At 34.7% G+C, this 26,327-nt stretch overlaps 2 protein-coding genes across 2 annotated transcripts in view; one reads left to right on the forward strand and one right to left on the reverse strand.

The window, feature by feature from the left end:
- Positions 1 to 25,488, forward strand: part of Gr21a (Gustatory receptor 21a) — a 55,739-nt gene extending 30,251 nt beyond the window's left edge. The window contains exons 5-7 of the mRNA XM_072523592.1: positions 19,976 to 20,215; positions 21,143 to 21,261; positions 25,286 to 25,488. Of these exons, the coding sequence (XP_072379693.1) occupies positions 19,976 to 20,215; positions 21,143 to 21,261; positions 25,286 to 25,420 (494 nt within the window). The 3' untranslated portion in view covers positions 25,421 to 25,488. The remainder of the gene's footprint in view (positions 1 to 19,975; positions 20,216 to 21,142; positions 21,262 to 25,285) is intronic.
- The window catches only part of LOC140434951 (ADAMTS-like protein 4), a 1,118,363-nt gene that overhangs the window by 780,187 nt on the left and 311,849 nt on the right, over positions 1 to 26,327 (reverse strand). The gene's annotated exons all lie outside the window — the stretch shown is intronic.

The raw sequence follows: 26,327 nt of genomic DNA on the forward strand, positions 1-26,327 counted from the left end.
ATAATTATTAAACAGCGGTTAAAAAATATTGGTCCATTCAGCGTTTAGATACCCATAATATTGTAACGATTTTAAATAAAACGAGCAGTTCTAAGTTATATAAACTATTATTTATTTAAAGCACGAAATGACCTTCAAAACTAAACTAAACTAATAAGAGCGCTCCTTCTATATACATAAATACATTCTTCTAGAACATCTCGATTATTCCATCTCTATTAGGTACTACGACGTATGTTCTGGAATTCCAACGTCACTATTCCGAACGCAGGTCCCGTCATAAGTTCTGAAGTGACTCGGTCACAGTATATGGCTAAAGATTCTTTATTAGCAATATACTGTGCCTCGGTCGTTTTTCGAACATCGCAAAGATTCTCGTATATGAGCCATCTATCTGCCGAATTGCGACCATTACGCGGGATACTTCGAAGATAAGCTTTTTCGTTACAATATGTTAATTTCCGATTAATTTTATTCGGAATCGCTGCGGAATCGGTTAATAACAGCTGTCTAATTTTTTTAAAAATGTTTTCCATAAACATTAAGGTGCGATAGTATACTTAACCCTCTAACTGATAAGAGGTCATTGAGGGCCCCTTGGCTTATTATTTATTTAAGCCGCAAGTAAAAGTCAGGTAGCCGCAAACTGTTTTTGAATCTCCCCCACTAGTTCGTCTAGAGACGTATTCTAGAGACGTTCGTCTAGAGAATGTATTCTAAATTCATTAAACCTTATCGTTACACTTTTGTCTCAGTTTTGTGCGACAGGTCGAGGTGAACGCAGAACAATTATCTCTCATTAAAATTTTTTTTTGAAGTAAAATTATGATACTGCAAATAATCTTAATTTGGTGAAAATATTTTTTTATGAGTGGTTTAGAGCTTCAAGTTTCACTAGATATTGGAATTATAACAAAACAAGTATTCTGAGTGTGCTTTAAAAGCGAAAAAAAAAGGTTCCTGAGGAACCCCTTGTCGGTTTATGTGAAGTTTCATCTCACTTTGTTGTGATTGTTGTGTTGTGTTGTGTTATTGTGCTATTGTTTCCCAACGTTTCATCACTTATTTATATATTTTGCTTCTGGAAATGGCAGGCAATAACAACGGGAAAAAGAAAAAGTTTAATTTGTCGGTAATGACCGAAGATGAAATCCAAGAACTTACGGACTCAGTTGAAACGGATTCGTCAGAAGGTGATTATAGCAGTGATGATCCAGACATCGACCCAGATTACGAGCCGGATGAGGTCGCTCCAGATGACATGATTACAGAGTGTATCCGTGAAATGTAAGCAGGTGAAACAAGCGACTATTTTATTCAAAACGTAAACGTTTGGCGAAATATCAGTGACATAGAAGCACCTGCTGCATCATCAACAATGACAACGGCGGTGCAAATCGAAACTGACGAATGTGTCGAATCTATAGAAAAGGTGGAGACTGGACCGTCTATATATATGAAAAAAATTCCATCTACTTCAGCCGCCGATGCCACACATGCTGCAAGTTTCAAGCCAACGAAACGACCCCGTTTGCCATAACCTATAATGGAAGATTCTGGTCCTTTGATCACGCCTTCTATTGGTGCTTTTACTGGGAGAGGTAATAATTATAGATGATGGAGGGCGATAGTGGATGCGGCGAAGACTCACCCCGAGTTGTAAAGCCAGTGAAGAAGAAGAAGAAGTAATAATTATATATTTATACTTTAGCAATAGTGTACTATTTTTGCTCTCATTTCGGCTATTCAGGATATAAAAGAAGATTCGAAATAATTTACCAAGGTAACGTGGCGTAAGCAATCAATGCGCTTGCATGTAAACGAAATAGCTTTTCAAGGAGATGCACGGTTGCCATCGTCAATAAAAAAACTGAAAACACCAATACAACTCTTTAATTATTTCTTCACAAAAGAGATTATCGATTTGGTGGCCAATGAAATGAACGCTGCAACTCGTCAAGAAAATATCAATACAAAATTCGCCACGAGTGGTGAGGAGATTCGGAAATTTATCGGAGTGTTGATGTCGATTTATCGATACCCTAATCTCGAGAGCTACTGGAGCAAAAACGCCTTCGCCCCCACCCAGAAGACAATGCCTGTAAAAAAGTTTATGTAAATAAAAAAACACTTATCGTTTCAAGATGAAAGGCAGCCCATTCGAAAAGGTCAGTCAGGCTATGATCCACTGTTTCGCACCCGGAAATTGGCTAATAAGTTAATAAGTTATGCCAAATTAGCCGCACAAATGGGGCATCAAACTGTTTGTGCTTTGTAATTCTCAAGGTTACTCATATCGTTTTGAAATTTACAACGATGCAGGCGACAATATAATTCTTCCTGGCGCACCAAACATTGTACGTTTGTTACAGCATAACCATCTTTTCTCATCACATTCTTTACTTCGACAATTTCTATACAACTTTACCTTTGTTAGTTTATTTACATGCAAGAGGAATCTATAGCCTTGGTACAATATGGACAAATAGAATCCCAAACTGTAAGCTTCCGTTGGATAAGGATATCAAAGATGCAGAAAGAGGATATTCTGTTGAGTATATTGGATCTCCGTACGGTGTTGATTTAAGTACAATTTCATGAAAAGATACCAAGAACGTGCGGCTGGCATAGACTTGACAACAAAGGTTGTTGCAGCTACCAGAATTCAGAGAACAAATTGCTGAGGCTCTCGTTGTATTAAGTGAAAAACATGTACTTGGCCGACCAACATCAAAATTACAATCAAGCTTACTGCAGTCAACTACTTCTGCCATTGGAAAAAAAAGCAAAACATCCCATTGATGACATTCGCTTCGACGGTATTGATTATTTTCCACTTTCGTTCAACAAAGAGTGTGGTAAACAAATGTAAATTTTCCAAAGTGTCGAAAACTCAATGTATGTTTAGCAAATGTGATCTTCATTTATGTTGTTCTAATGCCAAAAATTGTTCGTTTGTTTTTAAGTTTATTTTAATAAAATCCATTAAAATGAATAAAACGCTATTTTTAACTTAAACCGACAAGGGTCCCCTAAGGACCCCTTTAGCTGTTTTTACACGGAAGCAAAACAAAAATTGATAATTACATTTTAATAGCGTTTCTAGGTTTCTTAATACATTAATAAACTTGAAAAAAATTCCCAACTAACTAAAATAATTTTTAGAATCTTGCCACGTAGAGGGTTAACGGACAAAATATAGTTATTGCAGTCGGATACTGCAAAGTTGTAGAGTAGTGTCCAGTGTAAGTTGAAACTTGCTGTTTTTTTATTACTTACGTTGATGGACTGTATAATTTATGTACACTACTCAACAATTGAAGTGGATAATTTTAAAATTCCTAAAATTAACATATAAAACTATTTTTAAAATAATTGCCTGTACTATACTCTATATGCTATCTTTATTGCCAATATTTTTTGCATGTGGTTTTTTTCTCCCTATTCTTATCGGCCCTTATCTCGTACAAAGAGAGACATGTTGTTCCAAACATGAATATATCATTCATATAAAAGTGCTTGTATTGGCTTTACCAGTTGTCAATAAGTCAAGAAATCTATTTATCACAAAACATTATGCCGCAAAGACGTTTAGAACTAGTGCAGCTCGAGCAATTATTTCGTTGGATGTAACAAGGCATAACTCAACAAGAGGTTGCTATGAGGCTAAATGTGTCGCAAAGTGTGATAAGTCGTGCATGGAATCGGTATGTAGCAACTGGATCTGCAACATACAGGCATGGAGGAGAACGAGAACGATCTACAACTCGTCGGCGAGACCGTTTTGTAGTTCTGATGGCAAGAAGAAACCCAACATTCACGGCTTCCAGAATTAACAGTATCCTCAGGCATGCTACTGAACGAGCGATTTCCAGTTAAATTGTCAGAAGACGGTTACATGCATCCAATTTAAGGGCTAGATGGCGCTCTACCCATCCATGACTAACTAGGGAACAGCGTGCGTGCAGATATCGCTGGACGATGGAACACTATCAGTGGAATTTCGAAAATTGGAGGCATTGTCTCTTTACTGACGAGACCAGACTTCGTTTGTATACGAATGATGGCCGAATATTGGTGTGGAGGGAAAGAGGACAGCGTTACAATGAAAATCTGAGAGTCCCAACCACTCTTTTTGGAGATGGGTCCGTTTGCGTGTGGGGAAGTATATGTTTTGACGGTCGCACGGACTTAGTCGTCTTAATTAATGAGACAATGACTGCTACACGACATCGAGACAGAGTCATAGTACCAATAGTTGTTCAATTTTTTATTTGCGAACCATGCGAACCATTTGTTCTGATTGATGATAATGCTCGCCCTCACCGTGCGAGAATTGTCAACGAGTGTATAGAAGCTCATGGCATTACAAGAATGGAGTGGCCACCGTGTTCACCTGATATGAATTGCATTGAACATGTTTGGGCAAAATATCTAGGCAACAACAAAACAGGCTCCTTAACCTCCTCCTTAACAGGCTTCTTAAACCCTCAACCGCCCCAAACCTTCGATCAGTTGGCCAATACATTACGCGCGATTTGGGAACGTATACCGCAGCAATTCAACAATAATTTAATAAGAGGTCTTCCAAATAGAGTTAGAGCACTAAGGCGACACAAAGGTGGACCTACATACTATTAATTTTTCTTTTCGGGATATTAGAAATTGAGCAGGATTAGAAATTTTAGGTTGTTAATTTTACAATTTTTGTTTATTTTCTATTTGTTTTTTAAAGAATTGCTTTCTTTCGGTTCATCTCAATGAAAATACGAAGTAAAAATAAATCTTTATTTATATCACTCCATTCTTCTATTTGACCTTATGAACAAAAAATAAAATACACATTTTCATAATATCCACTTCAATTGTTGAGAAGTATATATAGGCACTACTATTTATCCGATAATATCAAATACTGTTAAAAACGTGCAGTTTATTTCAACGCGCACAGGTTATAGGAATTAAAATGAGCAGAGCAACATTTTTGGTGGTGAAACGGATTAATCTTTGTATGACCAAGATAGGAAAATATAAGTTAAGAATAGCTTTGAGGATACCTATTTAGAAAAATGGTAACCGGATTAATCTCACCTCGAACAATGTTAGTATGTTGTTAAATGTTAAATATAACGTATTTATCGTATTAATTGCTGTCGTAGTAAAAAAATACCCGCCACTGTTTACTACTATTGGTTTAGAAATTCGATACTGAAGGATTTACAAGTATCACACACACATTCGATTAAAATTTGTTGTAATTCAATTGTCGTCAAATAATTTAGTACATTGCTTATAAAAGGAAGAGTTACCAAATATGGCATCCAAATTAAAACGCTATTTGTGGACATTTTTTTTAAGTAGTTAACTGTTTGGTTATTTAAATATATTATTAGCATTAAAGGTCAGCACATTAAGTATGGAATGAGTAACACCAGGCAAATAAAGATTATTCAGGAACATATATTTTCGTTACTTTTAAGGTATTTTATATAAATATATGCTATAACCAAAAAGATATATAAAATAATGGGTATACAGGGTGGATATAAAATATTTCTTCGTCCTTTCTACGTCCTTCTGTTTATTATTTATACTAATCAGGTGTTAGATGAGAGTTCCGGATATATTTGAACAGCTTATTAAAGAAAGAGACTCAAGTCAAAATCCTTAGTTTTGTGCCATGATAATTTTTTCTTAAGTCAACTAAATCTGAACAAGTAGATTAGAGCTAATAATTTCGAATTTAATAATATTGTTCATTTATAAAAAATTTATTAATTTGTGTTTTTTCATGTACTTAGGTACCTTTCTTCAATAAAATTACAGACTCACTCCATTAAAAAATTTATTTTCATGTTCCACATTATAACACATTATTACACATTACAGCATATATTGCTAAAATAATAACCATTGCTACAAGTTGCTATCAACACTTATATTCTAATGATTCTGCTCTGACAAATTTATAATATCTACATAAAAATCTTAAAATTCATGGGGAACGTACTTTACAGCTTTCTTAAGGTCCTCAATTTTTTCTTTCTTTAAAGGTAGCATTCGAGAAGTATAAGCTTATGAAATCATGAATGTGTTGCTTGTGTGAGTCCATTTTAAAAGAGGTAAAAAAGAAATAAATTAGACTTACTCACAATCAGTTTAACTTTACTACCCAAGACGACCGGTTTCGCTTTCTAAAATTTGCAAAGCATCATCAGGTCAGTGGTACAAAGTAAATTAAATGCTGAAATTATAAAAAGCCCATATTAGGGTGCTGTCTTATAAGGATATAGATCAAAAAAGTTATAGATCAAAAAAAAGGTTTTAGTAATTATGCCAATATTACATGTCTGTGTTAATCAATATGCATAAATTGCATTAGCAGACAGAGTTACAACCCACAAATTGGTAAGAGAAAAAATCTGTTGAATTGTAATAAATTAGAAATAAACAAAATACTACTTACATTCCGGTACAAGAGTTATTATATAGTGATTGGTTCAAACTATCCCTTATTACTGATAATGAGTGGTCTTCGGCCAATGTTCTTGAGGGGAGGGATGTTAACAGATGATATAGGAGTAAGGTATATGTTATTGTTTGTTGAAAGAAAATATGATGTTTTATATTATTTAAATCATTAAAGTTATTTATATTTATTGAAGAGACATATTTTGAAATGTGTGTTAAATTATTGATTTTTTTTTTATAAAGAAAGAGGACAGTTCATCATCATCATCCAGCCTCAAGAGTCCACTGCTGAACATAGGCCTCTTCCTCATGTTTCCAACCCCGTCTATCTTGCGCCGCTCTCATCCAGTTTTTATCGAGTCTTCTTAAATCGTCAGTCCATCTTGTAGGTGGTCGACCGACGCTTCTCTTGTCTTCCCTTGGCCTCCATTCCAATAACCTCTTTGTCCATCGCCCATCTGTCATTCTGGCTATGTGTCCTGCCCATCTCCATTTTAGTCTGGCTATCTTCTCGATGATGTCAGTCACTCCGGTTCTTCTCCTGATGTCTTCGTTGGTTATTCTGTCTCGCAGAGTTATTCCTAACATGGACCGCTCCATTCTTCTCTGCGTGACTCTCAGTTTGGTAGCTGCTGCTTTTGTTAAGGTAAGTGTTTCTGCTCCGTACGTCAAGACTGGGAGGACGCACTGATCAAATACCTTTCTCTTTAGGCATGTAGGCAGCTCACTTTTAAAAGTTTCTCTCAGTTTTCCAAATGCTGCCCACCCAAGGCCGATTCTTCAGTTCATGAGTCTGGTTATCCCTGCCAATCATAATTTCATGTCCCAGGTATTTATATCTATCTACGAGTTCTATTTCTTTTCCACCAATACTGATGTTCTGGTTGGGTACCAAATTGGTCATGATTTTTGTTTTCGAGATATTTATATTTAAACCTACACTTTCTGTAGTCACAACGAGTTCCTGTACCATCTCTCTTGCCATACCTAGATCTTCAGCTATTATAAGTATATCATCGGCGAAACGTAAGTTGTTTAGATATTCTCCATCTATTTTTATTCCCTTTGTCATCCAATCCAAATTCTTAAAAGCATGTTCTAGCACCGTATTAAAAAGTTTAGGTGACATTGGGTCTCCTTGTCTAACCCCCCGTTCTATTTTTATGCGATTACTGTTAGTATGTAATCTGACAGTGGTTGTTGCCTGCAGGTATATTTTGTATAATAATTTAGTATATCTATAATCTAGCCTGCATTCTTTAAGCGCCTGTAATATTTTGCTTAGCTCAACTGTGTCAAAGGCTTTGTGAAAATCGATAAATATTAGAACTAGAGGTTTATTGTATTCCACTGCTTTCTCTATTAGGGTTTTTATACTTTGTAGATGGTCATTTGTTCCGTAACTTTTTCGGAATCCTGCCTGTTCCCTTGGTTGATAAGTCTCTAATTTTCTTTCCATTCTCTTAACTAGTATTCGCGTAAACAACTTATATATATGGCTGAGGAGGCTAATCGGTCTGTAATTCTCTAAATTTGCTTTGTCTCCTGCTTTGTGTAATAGAATCATAGTAGCGTTGTTCCAGTCTGTTGGAATATTGGCGCTGTGAAGGCAGATATTCAAAAGTTGTTTAATTTTTTCAAGTAATACATCCCCTCCAATTTTTAGTGCTTCTGATACTATTCCATCTTCACCCGGGGTTCGATTATTTTTCATTTTCTTCAGGGCTTCTTTGATTTCTGATTTTGTTATATCGGGCATTAAATCTGACCCTTGGTTTAATACCCCAGTTTTTAGTGTAATTGGAGGTTCCGTATTGTTATCTTTTTTTCTTGATCTATATAACTCTGTGTAGAACTCTTCGACTATTCTTAATATTTCATCTCTGTTCGTTGTTTCTTCTCCAGTGCTGTTTCTCAGTTTGTTAATTTTTATTTTCCCCTTTTGTACGCTCCTCTTCAAAACTTTCATGTTCTTATTTTTCTCTATTGCCTGTTTTGTTTTTTCTACATTGTAGTTTCTTATGTCTTTTCTTATTGCCTTTGTGATCGTCTTATTTATTTGATTTATCGCTTCTTTGCTTGTAGTGTTATCTCCTTTCATTTGTCGCCTTAGTTCTATAAGGGTTTTCGTGGGTTGACTCAGTTTTTCATCTTTTTTGCTTGTCGGACAATATTTAGTTTGAGCCTGTTGCATTGTGTTGACTATTTGTTTGTTCAATATATTGATGTCTGCTGTTGTTGTATCTTTCAATGAATTACCAATATATTTTTCGAACTCCTGAATGTAAGTTGGTTTTGTCCATTTCTTTGGTTGTTTCTTGTTTATCATTTTGAGTCTTTCTTTTTCGGTTGATATCGTTATTTTAGCTCTTACTAACCTATGATTACTGCTTGTACTGAACTGGTTTAGCACATTTACGTCTTTAAATAATTCTTTTTTGTTTGTTAAGAAATAGTCGATTTCGTTCCTTGTTTTTCCATCAGGACTTTCCCATGTCCATCTTCTGTGTTTTTTCTTTTTAAAGAAGCTGTTCATTTGATAGAGATTGTTTTCCAAAAGGAAAGTCAGTAGTTGTTTGCCTCTATCATTTCTGCCTTCGCTTCCAAAATTTCCCAATATTATTTCAGAGGGGTCTTTCTTAGTGCCTATTTTGGCGTTGAAATCACCACCTATTATTAAGAAGTGGCCAGGATTTTCCTTGATTGCACAGGATATTTGGTCGTAGAATATTTGGACTTCTTCGTCTGAATGTCCTGTAGTAGGGGCGTACACTTGAATGAACTTTAGGATATATCTGGCGTTTATTTTGATGTTTAAGTAGACCACTCTTGTTGAGATTTGGTTTATTGACACAATTCTGTTAGCAATTCTTTTGTGAATAAAGAAGCCGACGCCTCCGACTGTCGATTCCTCTTCTCCTTTGTAATAAAATAAATGGCCTGACGGGAGTGAGGTAAGACTCTCTCCTTTTTTTCTAACAGTTAAGAGGACAGTTAAGAGGACAGTTATATGACAATAAATGAAAGTACTTGTACTATTTTGTGGGTGTGCAATTTCTGTGACTTGTAATTATCAACTTTTGATATATCGCCTCTAATTAAAAATAATTAACTTCCTAATAGTTTCCAATAGTATTCCACACTGCAGCTTAACCTCAAACAACAATAATATCAGGTGGAGTAGACAAGATGCAGGTTTGCCAACTTGCTACTTTAGTACAGAAAAGAACCTCAGTCACTGACTTGGGTCCTTTTCGGTAGTAAACGAAAATTACGCCATACGATTTCTCTATTAAAATAAAATAAATCGGGTCCCTTTCTGTTACAAACAATGTATCTACCATCATAGTGAATGATGGTAGTCCATCAACTCTTCTTAACACCCACTCTTAACACAAAATCACAAAAAACTGACTCAGGTTCCTTTCTGAAATAAGGTGTTCTTTTACCCATTTACCCTTATATTTTGATTAGTACTTGGCCGCATACTGATATGTATTTCAATGTTCATTCCAGTTTTTCTAATTCCGTAAGTTGTACATGCATATTACATATTATTCATAGTGTAGTTACATGGACAGAAGAAACAGGTATAACTCTGGACATAAAAATACTAAAGAAAAACCACAATTTGTTTGACAAGAATAAAATGTTGTTTACATATATTGTAACATACAGTGGCCTGGTAGGGAAGAAAGGAATGCCCAGAAGTTGAGCATAACTTTGGGTAACATAAATATTTACTTAAGGGAAAAGTTACATCTTGAAATTTAAGACAGACGAAGAAATCCAGGTTTAGATACGTTCACTTTGCAACTGACACTCAGGTGCGACAGACGAACGATGCGACAGAGAAAACTGACGCAAAGCAATCCCTGTATTTTTTTTTAATTTGCCAGGTTTATCGACCAGGTGACCTAAATGACGAATGAGAAGGTAATGTGGTCGATAAACTCGGCTCATTAGAAAGAGATGCAGGGACTGCTTCGCTTCAGTGTTCTGTCAGTGTGTCGCACATTACGAAACCTTCATATAACCTCAAATTTGTAGGGCTCACTGGCTCAGCTAAATGACAGTTGCAGCGCTTCTGTTGGCCTGTTTAAAATAAGCTGGTTTGCATCGGCCAGTATAGTGGAAATAAGTTGTTTTGCATGTAATGGTGCTTTTTAACATGCTTTTATCATTGAAAATATTTTTTTTGTATCATTCAGATAGAACAAACTACTTTGACTTTAACAGAACAATTCATTGGAATCTAACTCAACTTTGACTTTTGTTTGACTTTGTTACTTAAACAAAGTCTCTTTGCATGTTACCTCCTCAATTAATTACAGAACATGGCGAGTATATCATGGTATGGTATGGGCGCAATATAGCACCTGATAGCATTTCATTGACTAACGGGAATACAATAGACCCAAGATAAAAAGAGATGACTCGAAATACTACTTACGACTCTTGTAAATACATAAACAAAAATGTAGAATGCACTAGAAGAGAGGCGATCACTGTACCGGACTTTACCGGGATCAGGGATTCCATCAGAATCCTACAGGTGCATTTATATACAGTAAGGCAGCTTTTGCAAAAATAAAAGTTATTATGGGAGGTTTCAATGTCGTCTTTATACAAGAGCTTGAATATATTAGGGACATCGGGTGTTTACGAAGAGCATATGACTTTTTCGACGGTTATATGTAAAAAATATGTCTTAGTTATTGATAATGTATCCATTAAGGTCTAGAGCTGTTAAACTGAACCTACTAATGAAGAGTCATTTTCTTCACCTACACAGTTATCAATTACTATACCTTTTCCCTGTCTTATTGTGTACATTTGAAGAATTTTTAGTTTCGAATCACACAATTTCTTTTTAAATCCAACTCATATCTGATCCGCCTTTTAATAAATTAAATACCGCACTGCAAAGCAACATTCTAAATAAATTGACAGTTAGTTGTACGTGAAAACGTGTCAATGGTCGTGTTGAATCGTTAAGCCGCGTTTAAATGGAATGTATTAATAGGCGGATTTGCAGGTCGTTGAGACGTGCGTATCCCGCAAATGCACCTTTTGCACTTGAAAGTGACAGTGCTATGGCAATTTCCGACAGTTTTGTAAAGTAATGAGCCAAAAGCGATTTAAATATTTTTATTCGGCCTTCCGGTTTTTGATGATTATGCTTCCGGATTTTAGTTTAAATTATTGCCGGATTTTCTTTAGCGGGCAGGTAATTTTTCTTAAAGCGGATATTAAAATGTCGAATTTGTTCATAGGAAATCATAAGTCATAATAATAAATATATATTCAACTAAGGCACTATGTATGGTAAGTTAAAAAATGTTTTATTTTTAGTAATAAATTAAAATAGTAACAGTTGTTCCTAGTATATTTAATGAATATAAAGTAACAACAATTTGTTAGTTTATCAACAAATCTTGTATAAACTTCCGCTTTGGTTCTTATCATGACAACTTTACTTTCTTTTGTAAAAGTTAAAAGTTATATCATAATGAAATCCAAGCTTAATAGTTGTCAGATATTAGCATCAAAAAATAAAAAAATTACAATTGCGATATTCGCAATGAAACAGAATCGACCAAAAAATTTTGGATCTTATACTTTATTTATCTCAAGTTTAAGTCTTTTTCTTCGTTTTCTTTAACCAGTTTTCGTACACCCCTGCCCCTGGACAAAGGCTTCCCATGAGTTATCAACTCTTCTATGTTTTGTGCTATTTGGTGCCAGTTTTTCCCGACTTTTGCTTTGGTGTCTTCTAAAAAAAAATTTAAAAAAAGGAGAAGTGGACTATAATATAATTAAAATAAGAAAATTGCAGTATCTGGGCCATGTATTGAAAGGAGAGGGAGATATGTGTTACTGAAAATTATATTACCAGTAGGATACTGGACAGAAGAAACATATGAAGATAATGTATCTACTGGCAGATTGTGATGTAGTAACCTATCGATGCAACAGCTACGTAATATAGCTTTAACAATAAGTTCACAATTAAAAATACCAGGCAGGGAAGACTGGAATAAAGGTTTACCCATACAAGCTACTGCTACCTGGTACACGGATAGCCCAAAAACATCCGAGGATGTGGGAGCCGGCATAGTAGGGACAAATCAAGGGATACGTTTCCCTATAAGTCTATATAAGGATGTGACAGTTTTCCAGGCGGAATCAACGGCAATCCATCACTGCGTGAGAGAAATAAAGAGGCAGGAAAAAACGTTCCGTTCAGTTGCCATCTTCACAAATAGTCAGGCAGCGCTTAAGGCACTTTGGATTTGTGCTAAGGATTGTGTGTGTGTGCGCTAAATAAACTACGAGACCGTATCAAAGTAACGATAGCCTGGGTACCGGGGCACGAGGAACATAAGGGCAATAAAAAAGTAGATGAAATGGCCAAACAAGGCTCATCAATGCCATTCATTGGAGAGGAAACCTTCTGCGGCATTGCAAAGACAATAACAAGAACGGCTACGAGGAAGTGGGTAGCTCACAAATCTCTGAAATAGTGGAGGAATTCATCAGGACAAAGACAGGTGAAACAGATTGTTTATTGTTGTAGTGGACTGTATTCATTGAAATTAATTAATAGTCTAAAATACTGCATTTATTTATGAATTTGCACAAAAATATGAAAACAATAACAAATAGTTCTATGCTTCTCAACGGCTGGTGATGGAATGTCATTCTGTCATCTGTCGTCTGTACCGACTAGCTGGCTGGCTGGGCTGCAGTGGCGGACCGTTCAAATACAAAATGGGTTGTCGTCGACATACTCCCGGCCTTGAAAGATCCTGAATCTTTCAATTTAATGGAAGGAGAGGACATATTTTGGAGAATGACCTCGTGATGATACCTTCTTGAGTCTTTATTTTTGCAACTCTAGCGGTATTCTGCGATCCGTCATGTATGTGAGTTATTCTGCCTAGTTTCCACTTTGCTGGTGGCAGACAGTCATCTTTGATAAGGACTAAAGTTCCTTCTACTAATTCTCCCTTGGATATTTGCCACTTAGAACGTCTCTGTAGCTCGACGACGTATTCGGAAGACCATCTCTTCCAGAAACTTTGGAAAATTTGTTGGATGCGTTGAAATCTATTGAGTCGTTGTGGAATCTCTTGGAGTAGATCTGGTTCTGGAGCTAGCGTTGGCATTCTACCGATGAGGAAATGAGCGGGACAGAGTGGTGTTAAATCATTAGGATCAGGACTAATAGGACACAAAGGTCTGGAGTTGAGTACTGCTTCTATTTGTGATAGTATTGTTGCAAACTCCTCAAATGTAAGATTTGTATTTTTAAGTGAACGTTTTAAGTGAAATTTACAAGATTTTACTCCGGATTCCCAGAGTCCCCCGAAATGTGGAGAATATGGCGGAATTAAATGCCATTCAATACCCTCATGTGTACATGAATCTTGTATGTGTGCATTGTTAATTTTTAAAAATCTTTTAAGTTCAGACATGGCACCTTCGAAGTTTCTACCATTATCTGAGTACAATTTGGCTGGCCTTCCTCTACGAGCGATAAAGCGGCGCAAGGCAAGCATGAATGTTTGAGTGCTCAAATCGGTTACGAGCTCAAGATGAATCGCCTTTGTAGCAAAACATATGAATAATGAAATATAGCATTTATTTAATTTGGCACCTCTACCCTTATTTTTATACAAAAACGGACCGGCGTAGTCAATACCAGTGATGGCAAAGGGAAATGTGTATAGTAATCGGTCACGTGGTAAAGCACCCATGATTGGTTGTATAGGTTTAGGATTAAATCGTAAACAAGTAGTACATTGTTTAACAGTCAACCTAGATAGGTTTCTGCCTGATATAGGCCAATATGTCTCCCGAATAGTAGATAGAAGCAGCTGAGGGCCTGCATGATATAGACGCAGGTGTTCATGACGGAAAAATAATATCGTGAAATAATGTTTTGAATCCAAGACAATGGGATGTTTTTTGTCATATAGAAAATCCGAGTTAGCCAAGCGACCACCAACACGTATTAAACCATCCTGGTCAATAAATGGGTTTAAAGAGAAGAGCTTGCTGTTGGAACTAACGCTTTTTTGTTTTGACAGCTGATCATACTCTTCGCGAAAAGAGTGTAGTTGTATGATCTTCAATAAATAACGACGAGCGTCATTAATATTGGTTAATGTTAGAGAGCCACACTCTCTAAGAATTTTGGGTGTTAATAAATTATTTTTAAATCTAAGGATGTATGCAAATGCGCGCAGTAAACGCGAATATTGTGAAAAGGCCTTGAATGGAAACCATTGTTCTTGCTGAGAATAGGAAACAAAATTGAGAATAGTTTGAGATTTTATTTCGGGTAGAATGTCTACCTTTGGATTTAAAAGGGGCCAAAATTCTTCCCTTAAAGACAACCATGACGGACTGTCCCACCATAGTGAAGAATTTAGTATTTGAGAAGGAGATAATCCCCTTGATAGATGGTCTGCAGGATTATCTTGTGTGGGTACATACTTCCATGTATAGGACTTTGTTAAGACCTGAATTTCGGAGACTCTGTTAGCTACGAAGGTTTGAAGATTGTTAGGAGAAGTATTGATCCAAGCAAGGGTTATTGTGGAATCTGACCATAAATAACATTTATTGAGGTCTATATTAATGGATTCAATTACCTTAGTTAAAAGACGTGAAAGTAATACAGCTGCGCAAAGCTCTAGGCGTGGAATGCTTAGAGTTTTGATAGGGGCAACCTTTGATTTAGCACATAGAATTTTAACCGAGATATTTCCCTTGTCATCAGTACTTCTTAAATAGATACAAGCACCGTAGGCTTGTTGTGATGCGTCCGAAAAACCGTGTATTTCTATATCTTTAGCATTATTGCACACTGCATGACGTGGTATACTTAATTGTTTCAGATTGGCAAGATCATTTTTCAATCTATTCCAAGTATTTAGTGATGAACCGCTTAATTTTTCATCCCAATTCAGTTTTTCAGTCCATAGCCTTTGCATTAGAATCTTCGCAAGTATGATACAAGGACCTACTAAGCCTAGTGGATCGTATATTCTTGCAATTAAAGAAAGAACATCTCTTTTGGTACAAGTTTCCTTGTAATTGTTATATTGTACATTGTATAATAGTGAATCACGTTGGGATGACCAAATAAGTCCTAAAGTTTTTGTGACTCCATCTTTAGAGAGGTTTAGAATTCCAAAGGAATCATCTTGATTATTTACCCTTTCTAAAACTCTTGGGTCATTTGAAATCCATTTTCTGAGTGGAAAACAACCTGTAAGTAAAATACGTGAGACTTCACGGCAAATGTTCGAAGCTTCAGTAATAGTATCCGCACCGGTTAACAAGTCATCTACGTAGAAATCCTGACGTAATATCTTCGCGATTTCTGGTTGCGACAATTGGCATTCGTTAGCTAACTCGAAAAGGCATCGGATAGCAAGAAAACTAGCTGATGCTTGGCCATAAGTAACCGTATTTAAAGCAAAATGTTGTAATGGATCTGAAGGACTTTCCCTACAGACTATTTTTTGAAGACTGCGTTGGCTGGGATGAATTAACACCTGCCTGTACATTTTGGTTACGTCTGAGCTTATGATGAATTTGTGTTTTCTGAATCGGATGAGAATTGAGAATAGATCTTGTTGTATACTGGGTCCGACGCACTGAATATTGTTTAATGATAACCCGTTGCTTGTTGGTGAAGATGCGTCAAACACGACACGAAGTTTTGTTGTAAGACTGTCCTCTTTTAGGACACCATGATGTGGCATGTAGTAGTCGACAGTAGAGTTTTCAGAGATATCTGCTAACGACATGTGGTTTAGCTCCTGATATTCGCGCATGAATTGTATATATTGTTCGCGAAAAGGATTGTTTTGTGCTAATCTTTTTTCTAGATGATGAAATCTTCTTTCAGCTTGTATCCTTGAATCACCCAACACATGCGGATATTGTTTTAATGGCATCATAACTATGAATCTACCATTTGGATCACGTGTAGTAGTTTTTTGAAAATTGTCCTCGCACAATTGCTCTTCTTCAGATAGATGAGGAATATTTGGCAATTCCTCTACTTCCCAAAATTGCTGAAGAAGTTTAGTTAGTTCCAGATTTGTGCTAAGATTGCAAGATATTGTATTGTGGGGAACCGATCCCAGCGGGCCAGAAATTATCCACCCAAATATTGTTTCTGTTAAAATAGGACCTTGATCTAAAGATATGCGACCTTTACAAATCAAATGCCAAAAAATATCTGCGCCGATAAGAATGTCAATAGATCCAGCATTGCCAAAATTAGGATCTGCTAACCGAATTGTATTAGGAATGTTTATAGCGCTTACATCAATGTTTGTATGAGGAAGAATATTTGTTATTTTTGGCAATACAAAACAGTTGATTATTTTTACAAATTTATTATTAGATGTGCAAATCTCTAACTGACATTGACCTGTAATAGTTGATAGTTTGTTGCCTATGCCCAAAAGATTTAAGCTGACATCTTGTGGTTTGATTCCTAGTTTGTTACACATGTTTGTTGTGATAAATGAAGATTGAGACCCGCAATCCAATAGTGCACGAGCCCTTTGCATTTTACCATTCATATCTTTAACACTTAAGATTGCTGTTGAGAGAAAAACATAGCCTGTATCAGAACAAGAAAGCATGCTGTTACCACAAAATGTATTGTTACTTGTTACTGGATTTATTGGCTCACTTGTACTTTGTGATGGATTTGTATTAATACTGCTATTGGATATATTCGAATTTCTATTGAACGTGCCCGAATTATTTTGGCTTATAATGATGCTCCTATCATTTGTATTATTGTGTAAAAGTGAGTTGTGACGTGCTTTGCACTTGCGACATGGCCCGAGTTTGCACTGTTTATTGGAGTGACCCGATCGCAAGCAGTTTGTACACAATGATTTTGATCTAATAAAATTCCACCTTTCGTTTATTGGATAATTTAAAAATGTTTCGCAAGTGTAAATGCTATGGTCGCCTTGACAAGAGATGCATGTATAGTTTGTTTTTGTTGCTAAGAATCCCCTAGTCGTCCTGTTCTCCTTACTTTTATTTTTTGTTTCAATGTTCATTTCAATTGCCTCTAGAAAATCTGCTCTTGATTTTAAAAATCCTTTTAGATCGGATAAAGTTGGTAGTTCCGTTTGAGTAGCAATATGCTTTTCCCATTCCCTAATAGTAGTTTCGTCTAGTTTTGATGTTATAATGAATATAAGTAAGGCATCCCATTGTTCACACGGCTGATTTAATTGTTGAAGTGACTTTAAATGTTTTGAAAAATCATCTACTAATTTACGAAATTTTACAAAAGATTCTTTGTGAATAGATTCCAATGAAAATAAAGCTTTAATATGATTGTGTATTAAGAGTTTTTTATTATTGTATCGATCACATACAGAGTCCCATGCCAAATTGTACCCGTTTGCGGAAAATTCGATAGGTTTTATGACTGCGGCGGCATTTCCTTGTAATGATGCCCGAAGATAATGATACTTCTGAATATTTGTAATACTATCATTTGTATGAATGAGTGACTCAAAAGTGTCTCGAAATTCTAGCCAAAATTCGTATGTGCCGTCGAACTTTGGAATTTGTATTGTTGGCAGTTTTACACCTTGTAAACGATAAGCCCCGTCAGAAATAGAAGTGTTTGTATGCTCGCTTGTCACCGACTTTTTATCATCAATATCCGAAATGAATTTATTTAACAATGCTTTGGCATTAGCCGATAGTGAATAAAAATTGTTTTCAAGTTCTTCCCTTATCACAAAGTGTGGTTCGGGATCGTCTGCCAATTCTTCTATTTCTGATTGGATAATTTTAATTTCTAAAAATGTATTTTCTAGTTTATTTATTCTGTCGCTTAGTTCGATTTTTTCAACATCATGTAATTCTAATTTGCATTTAATAGACTCTAGAAATTTGGAGAAAATTGTAAATGAAGCTTTATGACCAGCGCGTTTTCTAATTAATCTTTTTAAGTGTTCGTCCGACATTGTTTATTAATCAAATAGATTCGAATTGAATTTAAATAGATATATAGATTGTAAATAGTTTTATGCAACTTACACAAACAAAAACAGTATAAATAGGTATAGGAATCAGATGGGAACTCACCGGTATTTTTGGCTGTATATTGTTCGGCAATCCCACGTGTTCTTTCACTTGACCGTTAACTGTGAATCACTTTTAGCACTGATTTTATCACAAATATCGGGTCGAATGGACCAATGTTTATTGTTGTAGTGGACTGTATTCATTGAAATTAATTAATAGTCTAAAATACTGCATTTATTTATGAATTTGCACAAAAATATGAAAACAATAACAAATAGTTCTATGCTTCTCAACGGCTGGTGATGGAATGTCATTCTGTCATCTGTCGTCTGTACCGACTAGCTGGCTGGCTGGGCTGCAGTGGCGGACCGTTCAAATACAAAATGGGTTGTCGTCGACACAGATCATTATAGAATATTTGCCAAAATTTACGACAGACCTAATAAGCAAAGACAGGAAAACAGTCAAAGCCATAGTAGGTCTTCTAACAGGGCACTGTAAGCTAAATAGGCACTTGAAGCTGATGGGATTATCAGATGATGATCTGTGCAGATTCTGTCACCTCGAAGAAGAAACAGCAGAGCAGATTCTATGTCATTATGATAGTCTGGTAAATGTGCAGTTCTTTGCATTAGGAGAAGAAAATCCACCGGCATATAGCTACATGGAAGGTACAGTCTTGAAACTATTAGACTTTTTAAAGAGGGTCAGGCTAGAGAATGTTATCTAGGACTAGAGGACTACAATAGATCTAAAAAGGTCGCAGTGAAATAGGCCAAATCGCCACCTCTCTAAATCTATCTATCTACTGGCTGAATAATTTGAGACAAATGGTACAAATCTAACTCTGTTGAGCTGTTTTTGATACTGCTGTAAAACAGCAGTATCAAAGGTGAAGATAGCCGTAATGGTAGCCAACCTTCTTAAAGGAATCGGCACTTAAAGATTATTATTCCAATATTATTATTACCTATAATTCTCACCTACACATTCTTGTAAATTTATTAGGCTTTATTCTATATGTATTTCTCAATTTTACTTTTATAGATTGAAAGTGATGATAATGATAGAAGTTTTCTACTAAAAGAATGAAGTAGCTATATCATTCTTTTTTTTTTAATTTAGTTAATATATACCCAATAGTTAATACCCATAATTCTCCCCCACAAGTACTCATGTGTACTTGTGGGGGAGACTCAACTTATTGATAAATATATATATATATATATATATATATATATATATATATATATATATATATATATATATATATATATATATATAATATATATATATATATATATATATATATATATATATATATATATAATGAAAAATTTTACTTATTTATCACAAACTATATGATGTTGGAAAGTGAACTAAAATGAACATTTTTTTACTTTTGTTTTAGGAAGAGCGTATAGTGGCATGTACGCAATGTACTGTATTCTAGTTCTTTTGACCACAGTGGTTGCAGCATATGGTTGTTTAACAGAAATATTAGATCATGGCTTGTCTCTTAAGGAAGCTGGCCTGTTTCTGATCTCATTTTACTGCATGTCTTTGTTATTTATTATATGCAATGCGGCGCACCAGACATCATATAAAATGGGACCTGAATTTCGAGAGAGATTATTAAACGTGAATTTAGGTAAGATCATATGATGTATTGATTATAGTATAATTTGCAAAATTTAGAATGAAAAGAATATACAATCTGTATATTCTTTTCCACCAACTTAAAATACAATTTTGACTGATATTGATCTTGCCAAGCCATTTTGCCTTAGAGTGTACTTTATTTTTCGTCCTAGAGATCTTGTAAAGAAAATGATTATGATTAGTTTTTCGACTGCAAGCCAGTATTTTTCACATTTTCTGAAGAAAAAACTGAGAAAAATTAAACATTTATGTACACAAAATATGTAAAATAACAAAAAAATACAAAAAACAAAAGAATATTATATATATAATATTTATTATTTTTCTGTGGCAAAAAGATTTTTTGTCTAATGCCATCTCTCTCTCTCACACACACACACACAATATTTATTATATAATATATTACATTATATATTATATTACATAATATTCAGAAAACAAGACTAACGCGAAGCGTCATATGAAATTTTTGGAATTTTTCAATTTTAAATATCATTTTTAAAATTGAATAAAATAGTTTTTTCATTTATGTATTATTTTTTTATTTTACGATCAATTTTTTAACAATCATTGATTCCAAAATTTATTTATTTATTTTATCAATTTTTTGTTCATTCGAAAGTACATAAAACCGCTGTTAGTTAATATCCTTGCAATAGATTTTAATAAAAGTGACAAAATTTACACTTTGTATAACGGACTCTCCTCGTCATGTAAATGGACTTTTCCAATTATTTCGTGTCGCTTCTTTCATGACGATCGTTTCAACAGAGAAAAATTAATAAAACGTCAGTATAGAAGCTTAGCTTAAAAAATTATAACATGCAGATAATAACAAAATTGTTATTAAAGATTTTGTTTTTTTTTTTATTATAATTCTTGAACAGTGTACCCAGAATTGTAAAACTTTTAACAGGTGCTGTGGACCGAAGAACTCGTCAAGAAGTAAATATGTTTCTTACAGCTATTGACAAGAATCCTCCAATAATGAATCTAAATGGTTACGCAAATATTAACAGGAGACTTATATCATCGGTTAGTACAAATATATTTAAATAATTATCACGTCATGCATGAACGTATGAATGGTATGTTAATATAAATCATTGTTACTATAAATCATAAATATAACATTATCAAGAAATACAAATTTTTTAATGCTTAGATGGTATATTGTTATATTGTTAGAGTTAAACACAAAGTTTGAGCGCGTCGGTTTATTTAACCCAATATTAGACGTGAAAATTTTAACCATCTACCCACATGTGGTAAACCCACTTACTTATATACCGAAATCTTTTAACTGAGATGTTTAGTACATTTTTTTTGGAAACAATTAAACCAACGTTATGTGTTTGATTGGAGAGTGTGGTGGTAGTTTGGTGGTCATGATACCATCTCCACGAGGCGTAACCTTGTTCATCTTCGGACTTTAGAACGCTTTACTCCGGGAATCTCCACTACACTTGACCTGGCATTACCTTTGTTGTGTGTGTATTTTTTTGTACAAAAATACAATTAGTTGATATAAGGAAATGAAAAAATATTATTAAAAAATGAGCACAATGTTCACGTGTATGTTCCAAATATAGAAATTCTTCTTCACCCTGACAGATTTATGTAGTTCTACTATCACGAACACAACACAAAATTTACAATTTTTTTTTCCAACATTTGTTTTTTCTTGGATGGCTTTTTTGACATCCTCTCTAATTTTACTTGACAATAAAAAAAGCTGGACTTAATATTTCTACTTCTAGTATTTCTAGTAATAAATTTTTTCGGACTTTTGTATTTGTCGATACTCTAATAAGATTCTCAGCCCTTCAAATAAACTGTAGCTAATATACCAATTATCGCAAATAATGTTTCTGTTTCTATCAGAATATAGGCTCACTTGTCTTCTGACCATAGCGTTTGGTCGATTAGACGACAAACGGTTCTTCAAGCTTTTTAATAATATAGACTCCCGTGTTTACTGTCAGGTTTGGGCATATACGAGTGCTTGAGATTTTATACCATATTTGGTCACTTTATTGGTTATGCAATTTCTGCTGAGACAAGCATGTATTCCTCAAAGCTTCTAGCCATCTTCAATTGGTTTGGAAGTTGAGAGAAAATTATTATTTTCTATTTGTTTATTATAAATTATTATTTTAATGATTTAAAAAAAAATTTATATTATAGTTCCAATAGCTACGATAGCAGTTTATTAATCGCACGTTTTTCTTTAAAAATCTGTTTATTGTCCCTTTATGGATAACATTATTTATAATTCGGAATAATAAATTATTGAAACAAAGCACTCTCTCTATATCTCTCTTCAGTCCTTACCCCCTGGAGGGAGTGTAGTGGTCATCGTAATCGTATATTGTCCGTCTCCAAAAATCTGTCTTGGTCTCAAAGCTTACTTATGTGTACTCAAATTCATGAAATTCGGAATATTTTAAAAGCAAAAATTTAACTGCTATTAAACGTCTAAATCCTTGAAATTGCATCATTGTTGGGATATTACCTTCTTCTTCTTCTTTTTTAGGTGCCGTCTTCTTAGCGAATGTTGGCGATGACCTCTGCAAAGTCTTCCCTATTTTGGGCTTTCCTTATTAAACTTTGAAAGTCTAATCCTGTCCAATCTTTGATGTTTCGCAGCCAGGTCATTTGTCGTCTACCCGGGCCGCGTCTGCCTTCTATTTTCCTTTCTATAATAAGCTGAAGGAAGTTATACCTGTCGTGTCTAAATATGTGTCCATAAGACGTTTTACGCTTCTTGACAATTTCTGTGAGTTCACGTTTTCTATTCATACGCCTTAAAACTTCTTCATTTCTAACGCGGTGGGTCCATGGAATTTTCAGCATACGACGAAATACACACATCTCAAAGCTCTCTAAACGTCGTAACGAGCTGACTGTTAACTTTCAAGCTTCCACGCCATGTAATAGTACACTATATACATAACAATTTATCATACTTATCGTAGGGAGAAATCAAGATTACGGGTAGTGAGTAACTGTCGCATCTTTAAGAAGGTGTTTCTTGCAGGTTCTATTCTACATTTAACCTCTTGTTCTTGATCTAAGGTTTCATGTATCCAACAGCCTAGATACTTAAACTTTTTCACTTGTTTATTGTTGATTGTTGTTGACTAGTATGTTTATAAATGGTGTTTTTTTGAAATTACCATTGTTTTGGTTTTTTTTTACATTCACCTTAAGGCCGTATAGTTCTCCTTCTCGCACTACTTTGGTTAACAAAATTTGTAGTTCTTCTTCACTGCCAGCAATCAGTACTGTATCATCGGCATACCTGATAGTGTTCACGATTTTTCCATTGACTTTTATTCCTTCTTGTGCTTCATCTAGAGCATGTGCAAAGATGTCCTCTGAGTACAAATTGAATAATAATGGTGATAGTATACAACGTTCTCTAACTCCTCTTTGGATGTTTATGTTTTTAGTATCACCCATTTCAGTTCTGACCCGGATCCAGGTTCTTTTTTTGCCAGCATTCTATTAGCTCATCGTGTTTGACTTTGTCAAAGCCTTTTCATAATCTATAAAGAACAAGTAGACATCTTTTTGTTGATCCCGACACTTTTGCATGAGAACAATGAAACTGAACAAAGCTTGTCGAGTTCCCATACCGTTTCGAAAGCCAAATTGTTCCGGACCTATATCTTCTTCGCATTTTTTGTAAATTCTGTTATGGATAATTTTTATTCAGAATATGGGGCATGTGACTTATTAATCGAAAGTCGTTACATTTTTCTGCGTAGTTTGATTTGGGTATAGGCACAAACGTAGACGTTAACCAATCTTGTGGAATTGTACCAGTCTTGTATATACTGTTGAAGAGTCTTGATAATAGTTCTAAATTGTCTTCTTCCAAAAGCTGTATAAATTTCAGTATGGACGTAGTCAGGTCCAGAGGCTTTTCCGGTTTTCATATTGTTTAAGGCGTATTTCATCGCCTCTATCAACATTTATTGTTCTATCGTCTGAGAATACGTTTTGTATGTATGTTCGCCATTCAACGCTTATTTCTTCTATTGTGGTCGGGACTCTATCATCCGTACTTGTTATTGTGTCACACTGCCTAGCGTTTCTGATCCCACACATTTCTTTAATTTTCTTATGAAGAAGTCTATCATCATGTTTATTTTATAGGTCTTATATCGCTTCGCAAGTTTCTACAAGCCACTGTGCTTTTGCTTCCACTATTTTTTTCTTATTAGTCTTTGTATTACTTTATTTTATTCCAGTCTTTGTTCTTGTGTTGTCGTCTTACATTCATTATTTCTAATATTTCATTAGTTATCCACGGTTTCTTGCCTCTTTTATTCGTGTATTTAAGGTGGTCTTAAGCTTTTAGAAATACAGTCTTAAGTTCTTTCCATATTTGGTTTAAGTCGTCGGATTATTCTGGTACATCATTTTCCTTTTGTCTGTTTTTAAGTGCTCGACATTCGTGGTTAAGTTCTTGTGATATCTTTTGTCTCGTTTCTATATCCTTGATTAAGCTCATGTCTGATTTCTGTTCTCTCTTCTTTGGCGACGAGCAAGGTATGGTCGGAAGGGATATCTGCACCGGGGTAAGTTTTTGCGCTTTGGATGCTATTTCAGTATCTCTGGTTGATCATGATATAATCTATTTGGTTTCTGACGCAATTTTTATCATTGTCTTGTGGCGATTTCCATATATATATATATATATATATATATATATATATATATATATATATATATATATATATATATATAGTCTGTGCACAGGTAATTTTAACCATGTATTCATAATAGTAATATTCTGTTCTTGGCAAAATTGAAACAGCCTATCGCCTCTTTCATTTCGCTGACCTAATCCATGTTCTCCAATGATATTCTCAGATCTACCTTTTCCCAATTTTGCATTGGGGTCTCCCATTATTACCACTAAATATTACCCCTAAAAGAAATTGACCGCTAAAGTTATGTATCTATAAGTTAGCAAATTGTCTTTTAGAATTGATTCATTGTCTTTTTCACCGATATTGTTTAGTTTTTATATAATTTTTTGTTTTAGGCTACTACATCAATGGCTACTTATTTAGTCATGCTTATGCAGTTTCGGTTGTCCTTGATGAGAAATGCTGCTATAGCAGCCAGAAAAGCAGCTATGTTAAACGCAACTCTTGCAGCAGAAAACGCGTCCCACTAAATAAAAATCTCTAATCATGGTACCTATTTTAAAGTAAAAGCCACGCACTTTGCTTTATAAATTCTTTACTGTTGCTTGCGAATAAATGTTTTAACAGTGATTGTATTGTGTTTTTTTTTGTAATCCATAATCACCATATACTTCAACATAATTTACAATCCTTATCAACATTTCATCAGTTTCTCGACACAGATATTTCTTGTTATTTGTTATCGCAGTAGCTCTGGTGGCCCTTGGTAGCACCTTGTTTTATTCTGTAAAAAACTTAAATTATTTTAAAAGAATCAATACGAAAGTATGTGCCTGATTTTTTTAAGAAAGAAATTTATACGATGGGTAGAATATTCGATGAAATTAAACTGGAACTAACCAGTAAAACCTTTTGCAACTTTTAAAATAAATGAGAATTTAAAGAAAAAAACAAAAAACTACTATATAGTACCGATATTTGGATGAATAAAATGTTTCAGATGTATAATGAAAGCAAGAGTTGCATAAATACCTATAATTTTTTTTAATTAAAACTTGGATCAATGAGAATAATTAAACTATACTTTTTCATATTGATATCTAGTTAGTGGTGTACCTGGAGTTCCTCTATGAAATTTAGAAGTACTCTCACATTTTTTCAACACTTATTCGTCGTTCTTCTCTCTTTTGAACAATTCAACATTCAGTTCCGTACATCGTAGTTAATCTAATGATCTTATTCACTCCGTGCGTGACCATGGTAGGGGTACTTTGAAACGATGCCAGCGTGCGTAGCGGCGAAATATGACACAATTGGACCTACCTTTTTACGCACAAATTTTATCAAAAATGTGTGCAAATACATATTGCGTATTTAATTGTTCTAATAATAGCAAAAATAGTAAGTGTAGTTTTTATAGGTTCCCAAAGATTACAT

The sequence above is a fragment of the Diabrotica undecimpunctata genome, chromosome 2 (genome assembly GCF_040954645.1).
Source record: "Diabrotica undecimpunctata isolate CICGRU chromosome 2, icDiaUnde3, whole genome shotgun sequence".
NCBI classification, from domain to species: domain Eukaryota; kingdom Metazoa; phylum Arthropoda; class Insecta; order Coleoptera; family Chrysomelidae; genus Diabrotica; species Diabrotica undecimpunctata.